Source organism: Cryptomeria japonica, chromosome 10 (assembly GCF_030272615.1).
Source record: "Cryptomeria japonica chromosome 10, Sugi_1.0, whole genome shotgun sequence".
NCBI classification, from domain to species: Eukaryota; Viridiplantae; Streptophyta; class Pinopsida; order Cupressales; family Cupressaceae; genus Cryptomeria; species Cryptomeria japonica.
In genome coordinates, this window is record NC_081414.1 from 499,192,328 (window position 1) to 499,205,898 (window position 13,571).

The following is a 13,571-nucleotide window of genomic DNA, read 5'->3' on the forward strand; positions in this document are numbered from 1 at the left end:
TTGGTTATATATATATTTATATTTTAATTATATTATTATTTATTATTAAATTCTATTTTAGAGCGGGAATTATCATATTTTGATTCTTTAGATGGGGACATCACAGTCATGCCAACTTGGGCCGAGGCCCATCAGACTTCCTTATTACTATTTGCGCTCTAGACAAGGAATGAACGCAGGGGATGAATTCACTCACGTGGAGCCATACACCACCTGGGCAGATTAAGCCTTACCCATCTCATGCCATTTCCATTAAGCTTTCAAAGCCTCCCTGCCATTCTTCTCTGACACAATTCTCCACCAGCCATCGAACTATTTCCTTCGACTCCACCTCGAAACCCCACACGGTGTACATGGATACAACATCAGCATTGCATCGATACTTGAAGGAGGTTTTCAAGTATTCCTAGCCTAGAATGATCTTGACTTGCATCAAGAAATCTCTGTCATCAAACCGAAAGATGTTTGAGAGCCTCTCGTCCAATATCGACCCCCACAATGCCACCATTGGCTTCGAAGCCGTTAATGAGAAATTCACCTCCATCGCTTAAGCAGAGAATAGAGTTCTTTTCTTCTGAGTTGCATAGACTTTCCGAGAAAACAATCTGAAATGGCTTTTACCATCTTCTTATGGAAGACTCAAAACCCGACGTACTGTCCATCACCCAAAAGCGATAAATGGCGAGTGCTTAGCAATAAAGATCCCACTCAGCTGTAGTTGTAATATCCAACTCGTCATGGTCCTTAATGGATAGGAGATTTGGTGCCAAGCAAGCCTGAACAACGGCCAACAATAATCCTCCATCACCTGCCAAAACTGTACACCCACAAGGGATATCACGGCCTAAACGTCGAGTGCGACGAAGCTAGTAGTGTCGCATGAATCACCATAGATTACAGCGGGATTTTTGATTAAATACCAGCAGGTCGGACACCTCAGAACATTAAAGCCGCCGTCCCTTCTCAACGACCATGAGCCTAGGCGAGAGGCAAGGGGAATATTCCAAACCCATATTCAAATTTGAATCCATCCGTCCCAAAAAGGAAATCATTTGAAATCAAAATTCTTCCACCACTTGGCCGTTAGGGCCACATCTATAACTTTTGTCTTACCTTTTAGGATTTCAAAAGCTTGATTGGCACAAGCATCCACATCCTGATTTCCTTCACTTCTTATATGGGACACCTGAAACTTTTGAAAGGTAGCAAGAAGATGTTTAATAGATTGGATATCTGTGTCAATTTTCCAGTGTTCAGCTCTGCCCTTAAGAATAGCATGGATAATAATCTGTTAATCACCTTCTAGATGGATATTGGCAATTCCCAATATTCCTGCCAATTGAACAGCTAGGAGGGGGCCACTTTAGCCTCTGCAACATTATTTGTATCCCTTCCTATATTTTGGAAGCATTTGGCAATCAAATTTCCTTTGTTGTCTCTTGCAATACATCCTGCACTCGAAGGACCCGGGTTACCCCGAGCCGCACCATCAAAATTAATCTTGATCCATCCTTGATCCGGAGGATTCCACAAAGTTATACTGTGTAAATTGTGAGAATTATTAACCCTTGAAAGCCCATTAACGGGCTAGCTTTTGGAGTTTTTTATTATAGTGCAGTTTTATGATTAAACATTCTTTTGATATTAATAATAATTTAGAATGCAGTGTTGTTAGTAACATTTTACCATCCACTCACATCATTCAACAAGACTCGAGGTTTACTGGCATATCATTCAGTGAACTGTTTAATTGTTAGCCTAGTAATAACTTTATCGACTTCATATAGAACTTACCCTGAATCATGGGCTAAACTCTTTATTTTAGACAATTCATGGGCTAAACTCTCTATTTTACACAGTTCATGGGCTAAACCCTCTATTTTATTTGCTCTCTATATCTCTATGCTAAGATGCCTTCAAAATTTCATAAACAAGTAGTTTTTGTCTCTTTTTCAACTTTTTTTAATGTTTTTTTCAAATCCGACTTTTCTCTGATATTTTCCCATTTAAATCCGAATTTTTTGAAAAAATCTTATACTTTCAGTTTGCTGATTTTTCCCCAAAATATTTTTGCTGCTATGCCAGGGAGTATATTGGATGGTTGAAAAATCTGAATCTTTCTGTTGAGATGTAGAATCTCATTTCTTTTTAACATATTTAAACAATTTTCCTTCATAAAATGAAGAGGATTTTGTATGAGAATATTTATAATGCTTCATCTAGCTCAAACCCTTCAGGGTGTGAGGTTGTCTGCCTATGTAATTCAGGTTCCCTTTTGTTGGTATGGACCTTGTCTAGTTTGTCATAATCTGGTTCTTATTTACAGTTCATTACAGGAATCTAGTCTTGGGAATGCTGCTCTAGAAGGTTAATCTTGATATGGACAAATTTTTCTTTTAGCAACAGGATACTAATGTTTGTGAAGATGGGCTACAAATTTTGTTTATATTTATGTTATTGTGACTTTTATGTTAATGTTATTGTGACTTTTATATTTATGTTGCCAGTAATTTACCTGCCTACAGCAGGACTTTTTATAATTAGAAAATCATGGGCAACTGTCTTTGACATTTGGTTTGATGACATATCTATATCAGAATCTAGGACCTGAAATCAGCAAATTTGAGCACCTGTCTTTGCTCACTGGTTTGTTGAAACATCCTATCATTTGAAGGAGTGTTCTTTTTAGTTATCAATGAGAAAAATGCCCATTAGATTAATTCCATTATTCAAGTTTTATGGAATGAAAATTTCACCATACGTTTATGCTGTCAATCATTTATATCAAATGTTTATGGTTACTATGAATAGAATGTGATTATTGGTTGCGCCTATGATATTTAGTTGCCACTTTATAATATGTGGGATGAGGTTAAGTTACACAAACCTTGCAGAAGTATTTGAAATTGAACATAAGTATGTTGATCACAATTTCATCAACAGCACCCTATAGATCACGATGTAATGCCAGGCATTTCATTTGCATTCTTTTGATTGAAACCTTTAAGCCAATTGACCGGTCCAAATGTGACAAAAGAAAAAAGATTGAATTAATGGGAGAGAAAAGCTATCACCATGGATGCCAAAATATTAAAAAGTAGCCAGTTAATATTTTTAAACTACTAGAAACTAAATTTGAAACCCTGTCAGAATGGCAATATCAAGGAGTTTGTTGGAGGCCAGACAGCATTTACTTTCATTTTGAGAGTAATTTAATTTTGAAATTTAATGTGGCCTGGGCTGTTTGAACAAACAGTTCTTATTTGAGGTTTCATATATCTCCCTTTTTACTTAATGTGGTAAACTCTATCTGGAAGAGAAGCCCAGAAAGAGTAGGATGTCAGGTAGGAATGTTACAGCAGCTTTGAGTGATTAGTCTGGTCCATGTCTCCTGCCCCTTATCTTAATAGCATTTTGCATGTGACTTTCATTGTTTCATGCTTTCTAACGCATCTTGTTTGAACTGGTTCCTATGCCTTTTATTGCATTAGGCAATATTGTTACATTTTGTTGAATTTGATGTCAAGCAAAATCATTGTTCATCTGGTGGTTTGGGTATTCTGATGCACAGAAAACATGTTTATTACTACGAATCTAGGCTTGTAGCAATTGTGCGCAGCAGTTAAATTGTGGTTAGAATCTAACTTTGGGTCCTTGTTTTGATTTTGTGTGTGTATATTATAATGCATGATATATGTTTATGTCATCATTGGCTGAAAATGAGATTTTTATGTCAAAACTTTCAAAGTTCATTTACATAATTTTATACTATTGAAATGGTATATTGTGTTTTAAACCCAAGATTAGACAAGCATGAATGTTTTCTTTGGTATGAGATATTGCAAGCAGAGGGGAACTTAAAGCCAATACTAGAATACGTTCTTTGGTGCGAGGATTTGATTGAGTTCTAGAAGCTACAAGGCTTTTTATCTGGACACCTTAAATCAATAACATAGATGCATATATCTTGGTTGTGTGTTATTAAGAGAAGATGGCTTCTTTTGATGAAGATGATCTCCTGCTTTAGATCAAAGGAGTCACATCTAGTACAAAACAAATGTAGCAAGACTCAAAAAGAAATATAATTATTAATTAACTTAATTTGCAAAACATTTTGTTCTAATTAGCTCGCAAACTTTTTGAAGAGACACATTGCTTTACTTTTACCCCTTCTACTGCAGACCCAACAAATCTGTCCACACTTAAGTAGCTGGTTGCCACTTGAAGCACATGCTACATGGAACCAAGCCTAAGGTTGAACAGAAGGGATAGATTTACATTTGACAGGCATGCTACATGCTTTAGAACTAGTTTCACATATTTGAATAACCCAGAAATACATTTCCATCTCCGTTTTAGTTTTAAAATTTTTCAATTTCTTTCATATCTACAGCTTCTTTTATTTTGGTTGATTTGTTCCTTTATCCATTACCAAACACAAGTTCTGGATAGATGGATTTCACCTGCCTATCGTTTGGGTGCATTATTTGGAATATAGAATGCAATACAAAGCAATTAAGTGTTATTTCTTTATGTGGTATATATGGGGCTACATTATTTATAATAATCAATATAACACGAGAAAATTTGTCTGCACTAATTCTCGAGGTGATACTTACGAAAGTTGGAGAAACAGCAAAAGTGGAAGTAATATAATATACTTAGCAAATGAATTTAGGACAACTGTAGTTGGGTCCTAATATAAGTTGAGGTGATCATTGATATGCAAGTTTGACCTCATCATATGCAAATTTGGAATACGGGTGCTAATAGAAGAGACATGAACTCAGATGTATATTTACATTTCTATTATTAGATTAATAAAATAATGTTTGGTTCTTAGCCTATCGTTTTCCTTTTCTAGCATGTATACTGTTTTTTTTAATTCTAAGTTTCCTTTTTGTATAAGAGTCAATAATATTAGCATTAAAATTTGTCGTAATGGCCTTTTAGTGTTGTCAAAACAATGGTATATCATAGTTTGATGACTTTCTCTGTCACTGGTGCCTGTTATAGAGTCTGTTGACAGGATTATGTCAGAATCACATGAGCTGGGTGGTACTACTATTGCAGTAGATCGAGCAACACCAAAGGTAAAGATCAATGTTAATGTGATTTAAACTCCCAATTTCTGTCATGGGGGTGTATGTAGAATGAAATATTGTAAAATTAAAAATAATGATGCATACAAGGGACTTAGAATCTTGTAGATTGTAGGGTTGTGAATGGTTCTTTTATTTTTGATGCATTATTCCTGCGCATTAGTATTATTTGTTGGAATATTTACATGTAAGTGGGAGGTTTCTGACAAAAGTTTGAATTCAAACTTCACTATTCGAAGATATGTATTTAAAAACCATCTATTACTTTCAGGAGGAAAGCTCAAAACAGTGGGAAAAACCAGTATCTGGAGGATATGGGGCGTACAACGCCTATATCAATGCCACAACAAGGTATGGGGCATTGGGGTCGACTACATTGTATGATCAGCCAAGCTCAAGATTCCAAGACGATTATGGTAGTGGTTATGGCAGTGGAAACTCATGGCCCCCACATGGACCAGGCAGTATGTTTGGAGGATCTTCATTTGGCATAGATGATCATCGTTCAGGGTATGGTTCTGGGACTTATTCTGGTCCACCAAGGGGCATGGGCCGGAAGATATTTGTTGGCAGGCTTCCTCAAGAGGCCAATGCTGAAGATCTTCGCCAATATTTTAGTAACTTTGGTCTGGTTATAGATGTGTATGTTCCAAAGGTAAAAATTAACATGTATATTAAATTTTCTCTATGCATGTCATGGATTGTTGGTAGGATTCTCATAAACACGTATTGGATCAGGACCCAAGGAGGACGGGGCATAGAGGCTTTGGATTTGTGACATTTGCTGAGGAAGGAGTGGCAGATCGTGTTTCTAGAAGGTCGCATGAAATCCTTGGGCAACAGGTATTTTTAAAGAAACACATAATAAACTATGCCTTTCGCTTTTGGGCCTCTAGTGTAGGGAGAATTTTTCATTGTTTACAGTTATGCAGTATCCTTTTTAGGCACACTCTTGTTTGTGCACAAGTATTCAATATTTCAGCATATGGTTATGGGATAAAATTAATGAATTTTTAGTTAGTTTTTCTATTCATATCCTGTGTGGATTAAAATGTTATGACTATAAGTAGCCCCTACAGCATTGTGTCTCCATATCTGTGCTAACCTCTTGCATTTATAGGTTTAGGCTATTTATTGTTTCTTCCCATTGCTTGCATGGTTCAGATTCTTGAATAGCTGTTTTTTATAAATCTAGAATAAACCAATATATTTTAACAGTTCCATCCTTCGAAATGTGTCTGTTCTTGAGGTTCTATGTTTCTGGATTGTTATGAACAGGTTTAAGATATTTGTTTTGCCTAAATCATCAATAGATTGCAATTTTTAGATTTGTGAGTCGAATTTCTACGAAATGGTATATGTAATAAAATTAAGGACTGAGAATAATAACAATGGAAGAGATGCCTTACATTATTCTAGAGAAACTGATCTTTTATGAATTGTTTTTCAATACTATGTTTTTGCCTTAGTTTGAGTGTTTATACTCAAAGATCATCCCTAATCGGTAATAAACATGAAAAGATACATCACCAAACCATAACAAGTCACCTTGATCGCATGATAAGTGTTGGAAGCATTTGCATCTTAATTGTCTTGCTTGAATTCTTCATCATTTCCTTGTTCTTTCATCCTCCAGAGCACTTTATTTTCTCATTATTTTCTGCTCTTTTTATTATATATTTTAATTTATTATCTCCTTTTTCTTGTTAAAAACACTATTAAAGGACACCCAAATCCTTACAAAGCAAAGGACAGAATTCTACTTACCCAGGCAGGGATAGCCGAAAACCAGAACAATCAAGAAGGATCAAACTTTAACTGCAAAGGGTATAACTCATAACAGCCAGTAGCAAAGGATATAAAACGAATGGGTCCTAAATTCCATTTAAAACATATTAAAAACAAACAAAGAGGAAAACGGTGCCTGACAAGCAGAGATTTCAGCAAACTGCAGGGCATCCAGCAATCACAACAGGTTATAGCAATGTAAATACCCCCTCTCCTATGCTGACAGATTCTTACTGTTTTAAAGAGTAACTATTTGGAAACTGTGGAGGACTCCCTGATATCCACTGGACAGCTGGGTGTCCCTTGACCATTTTGGGGATGGCTGAGAGTCCTCCTGCCCAAGATAACTTAAAAAAAAATTAATGTGCCCTACCCATCCACCCACAAAAAAAGAAATAAAAATATTTTTGGAATTAAAGTTAAGCTCTATAAATTTCTTTTTCATAATTGCTTGTTAGTTTCTAATTCTCATTACTATTTCCCAGGATGTGGTGGGCAAGGTGGATGTCCTTGGTACCATGGTGACCTACATTGCCCGAAAAATTTAAATATTATAATTTATAATTTATATTTATTATATAATAAATAAATAACTTATTATTTTATATAGTAGTGAATTCATTATATTTGCACTAGCCTCCTTGTAGTACTTTAGTGAAGAAATTTGGATATCGTTAGCTTGACCAGCCATGAATGATCATGGTTTCTGCAAATGAAATTTGACTCCTACTTACCAGTTTTCAGAATTCACTTTTGAAGCTGAACAATCTTATAAAAGGAAACCTTCCGATCATTGTCCTTATCCTAAAGTGTCCCATTCGATTGCAATTTACAATGAAAGTAACAAGAAGGTAGCCCTTCCTAATTTTTAATGTGTACTTAGGGGTCTTTGTTGATTGATTATGGATGTAGCGAGAAAGGGATTGAAAAGATCAACAAACACACAAGTTCTGACAAATTGATTGTGCAAACCTATGTTTTTCATAAACAAAGTGAGATTTCACAATTTGATGCAAAAGGGGACTTGCCAAAAATTACGCCCCCTTGAGTAAAGGGTTGCCATGGGCACATGAAGACCTTGCTCTAGCCAAAAAACTTGGAGCCACTAGTCCAAACAAACTCATGATTTGTTCAGGACTAAAATTTAATAGCAAATAAATCTTATGGGAGCATTGATACAAATGAATTAGTATTAAAAAAAAAAAGATTGTTCCGTCCATCTATAAATCTCCATTAGGAACAATCTCCTACCCATGAAGTGTGGAGTAATAGAGTTGCTTCTTGAGCCTTCAATAATGTGCTGATCTGAAAGACAAAGATCTAGAATGCATTGGCAAAAAGAAGCACAGATATCACATAGACAAAAAGAATCAACAAGTTGTGTAGATTCCAAAAATGGAACAAAATTCTTATCTAGTTAGGCTTCCTTAGATGGTTGAAATTGAAGGGGGAGCAAGCTCTTTGATCAACCCTACATTGATTGAATTGGAAGAAATAGGCCTTTTCAATATTTGGGTACAGGCAAGGGGAGGATCAAAGGTAGCGACCGCTTAGAAACAAAGTTTTTGCAAAATGCACTAGACTTATGAAAGGGAGATCCTAGTTGTGTATTCCTATTGCTCATTTATTGCCTCGGCTCATAGAATAATAGGCACCAAAAAATCCTTGCTGAGAGCTTGCATCTTGTTGGCTATATCTTTAACATTCTCTTTTGTGCTCAGAACGTCTTGTAGTGGCAACACTCACCATCATTCATAATTGTCAGGAAAACCCTAGTTGTGCATTCCTATTGCCCACTTATTGCCTCGGCTCATTGAATAATAGGCACCAAAAAGTCCTTGCTGTGAGCTTGCATCTTGTTGGCTATATCTTTAACATTCTCTTTTGTGCTCAGAACATCTTGTAGTGGCAACGCTCACCATTATTCATAATTGTCACTTGCTTATTAAAAAGTTATGCACCATATTATATTTAAGAGCAATTTGATATATATATTAAAACACAAGTTTTCATTTTCATAGTTATTATTTCTATACTATATGCTCTTTAGATTATTTAGTGGGGGTTGATAATGTTGGTTCCTTCCCTTGCAGTACTATATTTAATAATAATTTGATATATGTTAAAATACATGTTTTCAATTTCATATTTATTGTTTATATACTATACATTCATAAGATTATTAGTGAGGGTTGGTAACAGGGACCGCCACCCTTGAATTCCCCTTGCTTTCAACTCCTCCTTTGTGGGACTTCCACTCCTCTAACTTCTTTGAAAGACTACCACTTGACTTCTTCACTCCACCTGCTCCTCATGTTAAATGACTGTTCTACTCCAACAGCTCCTTCTACCGATCCTATGCTCCTTTATTGCTTATGAGACTATCATTCCTACTGTGGTCTATTCCTCTAGCTCCTTCCTACTTTGCTCTGCTCCAGCTTTTTTTCCTGCATCACTTGTGGGTCTTTTGCTTGCTTTCAATTGTAGTGGAGCTACTACTCTAGCCAACGCTAGTTTCCATTTTTCTATGGCTTTAATTATTGAGTCAATGCCATCATACATCTCACCCAAAATGGCCTATCCTTGCTTTCAACTCCTCCTTTGTGGGACTCCCACTCCTCTAACTTCTTTGAATGACTACCACTTGACTTCTTCACTCCACCTGCTCCTCATGTTAAATGACTGCTCTACTCCAACAGCTCCTACCGATCCTATGCTCCTTTATTGCTTATGAGACTATCATTCCTACTGTGGTCTATTCCTCTAGCTCCTTCCTACTTTGCTCTGCTCCAGCTTTTTTTCCAGCATCACTTGTGGGTCTTTTGCTTGCTTTCAATTGTAGTGGAGCTACTACTCTAGCCAACGCTAGTTTCCATTTTTCTATGGCTTTAATTATTGAGTCAATGCCATCATACATCTCACCCAAAATGGCCTATCCATGTTAGTATAATAGATCATTTACTTAATTTTTGCTGCCCTTGTAGTGCTGGATTGCCTCCATATGGATCAAATTGGGCTGATGACCAAGTTAGAAAGTGTCTCACGAACCTTCATAGGTCATCTTGACACAATTATGTTCGAGGCAAAATAGGTCTCAACAACTTGTTCAAAAAGCAAAATAAAAATAAAAAAATTACAGAACTTAAAATCAAAATAAAATTTAAAAAATTTACCAAAGTGAAACATATTTATTAAAATATATCTTATTGCTTCACTTACCTTTAGCAGCTCCAATTTCGAGAATGTTTTGAATGTTTTGTGATATATGGTGGTTGGTGACAAACATTTATATCTCTTAGGCCTCAACATTCACTTGTTTGGTCCAATCACTTTTGGTGCCAATTTTTTGTAGCGTAGGGAGTGAACAACAAAGTGTCCAAAAATTGTGTGAATAACACTCCTCAACCAATTACCCAAGCACTTTACAGTTTTTAGCACTGTCAGTTATGACTTCACAATTTTTTGAAGGCTCACTTTCTCAATGGCTGTCATGAGAATGTTAGCAATAAATGCACCAGACTTCACAATCCACTGCTCTTAAAAACATTGCCTTTTTAGGGGACATTGCAATACCATTGGTCAATGGACAATTTCTTGTATTTTATATCCATTAGAAATGGACACCCTTGGTTTGGTCCACGAATCCGTTATGGGCTTTAATGACTTTACAAACTTCTTCACCTCTTTTTCCAATAATGTGCTATACACCTTTCAAAACCTGAGCCCTTTAACCCTTTTGGAGCCTCATTAATTGCTTTCATCTTTGAAATGCTATTTCCAACAGTCCAGTTGATCTCTTATGTCTCATTAATTGCTTTCACCATTTGTTGCCAATATGTTGAGCAAACAACATTGAATGGCAATCCATCTGATAGAGACATCTCACTATGTGTTGATCAACAATCTCTCGAGAGTCGTTTTGAAATGCTATTTCCAACAGTCCACTTGATCTCTTATGTGTAAAGGCCACATGTTGTTCTTCAGGTGTGGACAAAAATGGGTGTCTCTTTGTATGTTGAAGGCTATAAGGTAGTGCGGGGTGGGGGGGGGGCATCTTTCCTTGATAATCTTTCTTTAACAAAGGATGATTTGATTTGTGCCCTGCTGCTTGATTTGCTTTTTCTTGCTCATTGATATATGCCATGACTTGTGCTTCTGGAATGGTTACACCATTTTTACTTGGGCAAACTTTGATGCGTAGTCCATGGATTTGGCTCAATTGTATGAGCTTGTATACTTAATATCACACAAGAATTCCAAACATTAACCCCCACCACCTGGAAGCTGTTGTACCATATCAACATTTTTAAAGGGGAGAGTTTGGATATATTTTCAAGTGGGGTTGGCCCATCGAGCTAGAACCAGATGCCACTGTAATAACTATGACAACAATCTCACTAAATGACATATTTGGAGAATTGAAACAAATGAAATCAAATAACATTATTGTTACCTTATTGTTCACCAATTGATTCAATGAAACTGCCTGATTAAAATTGGTAGAGCATACACAGATTATTATGCCGATTATCACACCATTGTTGAAGATTTAGAAAACTATATGATTTATTGATTTATCTAGAGTGATTTTACATTGATTTGCATGTTACTGTATAAGACTTTTGACTTTCCCCTACCCAACTTAACTACTCTTCCAACTACATTACTCCTGAATAATAATCTACTACAATTTTTATTATTTTTTAAAATTTTTTGGGGTAAAAACGCTTTTGACCTGGAGCTATGAACCAGTGAGATGACAAACGGGGGACCTCCTCCCCATTTAAATATTAAAAAATACTACCCTTGTGGGGTTTGAACCTTGATGGCAAGAGCAACAACAACACAACTTAACCATCAGACTATGCCAGTATCGGCAATCCAATTTATTTATTAACTTACTAACATGTTAATTTATTATTTACTAACCCAATAAAGTAGATTAGATGTAATATAATTTCCAACAAATTGGATCAAGTATTTTGGTGTTGGCTATGTAATCAAAGATGTTAGAGCTAATGTAAGCAACTGTCATGTTCATGAAAACTTTGATATGATTTAATAGTGCAAAGGTTTCACTTGGCATTTTCAAGGAGCATCGAAGTTGTCTGTATTTATTGAGCTAGATTTTTGAGGCGTTGAGATTATTTAATTTTGGCTAGAATCACATTTCGTGGAATTAGGATTGGTGAACAAAAACATTCTGTGCATGGTACATATTAAGTAATGGTTGATTACTTGATTATGACAAATTGAGAATGAACTCTCTGGAATTTCTTTTTTGCATCCTCCCTTGGGATTATAGTTCCAACTTTGATTTGCTTGTAGCATAGCTGTTCTATATTTTACGGTTGAAATTTTTTCTAATTTCTTATTCCTCTGGGCGATTGACAGGTTGCAATAGACTCTGCCACTCCACCAGATGATGGTTATCATTATTTAGATGATGGTGCACCTCCATCAGGTGGGATTGGTGGGCCTTTAAGGGGTACGGCATCATACTCTGGAGGTGGCTATGATGTAAGTTATATACATACAAGTCTTTTTATAGAGCTGTAGTTGATTGTCATATTTATGCATGTTGCTTTGTGCAGTTCAAATTTCCCAAGTGGTTAATCTAACTGTGCTTCTTTTCACAGTGGGGTTATGATAGTTCTGGGGTTAGACCTGGTATAACTGGGAGTCGGCCTTCACGAATGGACTACAGATACAGACCATACTAAAAAATGTACATGGCCTCAGGCTTGATCCAGTTTAACTGGTATTCTGCTTTCATTAATGGATTTGAGATACAGGCTATTCTAATCATGCAAATGCTTTCAGTGTATTGGTTCTGCAACTAAATTTAATTCAATTACCAAGCATGTCAGTGGCTTCTGGTGCATTGATTCTGCAATTACTGAATTGAATTCAACAAAATGTTTGAAGTTGGATTCATCTGCTACCTGATGAGTGGCGTTCAAGGATCTAATTGTTAATTTAATGAACTTTAGGGTATATTTGCTTTGTTATTTTTTTATCAATAGAAATTTAATCATGCTGCTTTTCACAGCTTTTCCTACCCACAGGTGGCTATTTTTTTTTCTAAAACTTGCATCGGGTATAAGATGTATATTTCGAAATCATATTATCATCATAAGTGATACGGATAGTTGCTGCAACTTTTTTTGATACACTAAATTTAACTGAATCCCGGTGCTCTTCTTTTATAACTTTTGCCACCTGTGATTAGCTCAATTATTATCACCAAGCTGACTTGAATATTGATTAGGAGTATATTTAGTAATCCTATTATCTTAATTGGAATGAAGTCTTTGTAAATTGTGTTTTCTTACAGTCGTATTCTGTTTTTTTCCTTTTTTTTTCATTTTGAGTACAAAAGAAATACTAATCAAAGTTTCTCCCGTGATGTTGGATTGCCTTATCAAAATGATTTTTGATGTGGACAGATATTGGATTATTTCCTTCAAAAAATGTAGGTTAGTGAAATGCAGGTTATCATTGTTCTCATGATGTAGTCTTCACTGAAATTTGGTGCTTTTGAGGGAGTCCTTGCCTCGTTATCATTACAAGCTTACATGATTAAATAAAATCTCAATTCTTTTAAATTACTACTCATGGAATCTTGAGATTCGAAATACGGACATCAATAATGCCAGGGACAATAAATTTCTAATTAAA

The 13,571-nt window shown here is 35.8% G+C and overlaps 1 protein-coding gene across 3 annotated transcripts in view; it reads left to right on the forward strand.

The window, feature by feature from the left end:
* Nucleotides 1–12,953, forward strand: part of LOC131039402 (uncharacterized) — a 65,352-nt gene extending 52,399 nt beyond the window's left edge. For all 3 annotated transcript variants that reach the window (XM_057972142.2, XM_057972143.2, XM_057972141.2), the window contains 5 exons: nucleotides 5,017–5,093; nucleotides 5,374–5,757; nucleotides 5,841–5,945; nucleotides 12,285–12,410; nucleotides 12,530–12,953. In XM_057972142.2, the coding sequence (XP_057828125.2) occupies nucleotides 5,017–5,093; nucleotides 5,374–5,757; nucleotides 5,841–5,945; nucleotides 12,285–12,410; nucleotides 12,530–12,613 (776 nt within the window). In that variant the 3' untranslated portion in view covers nucleotides 12,614–12,953. The remainder of the gene's footprint in view (nucleotides 1–5,016; nucleotides 5,094–5,373; nucleotides 5,758–5,840; nucleotides 5,946–12,284; nucleotides 12,411–12,529) is intronic.
* Nucleotides 12,954–13,571: the final 618 nt, after the last annotated feature.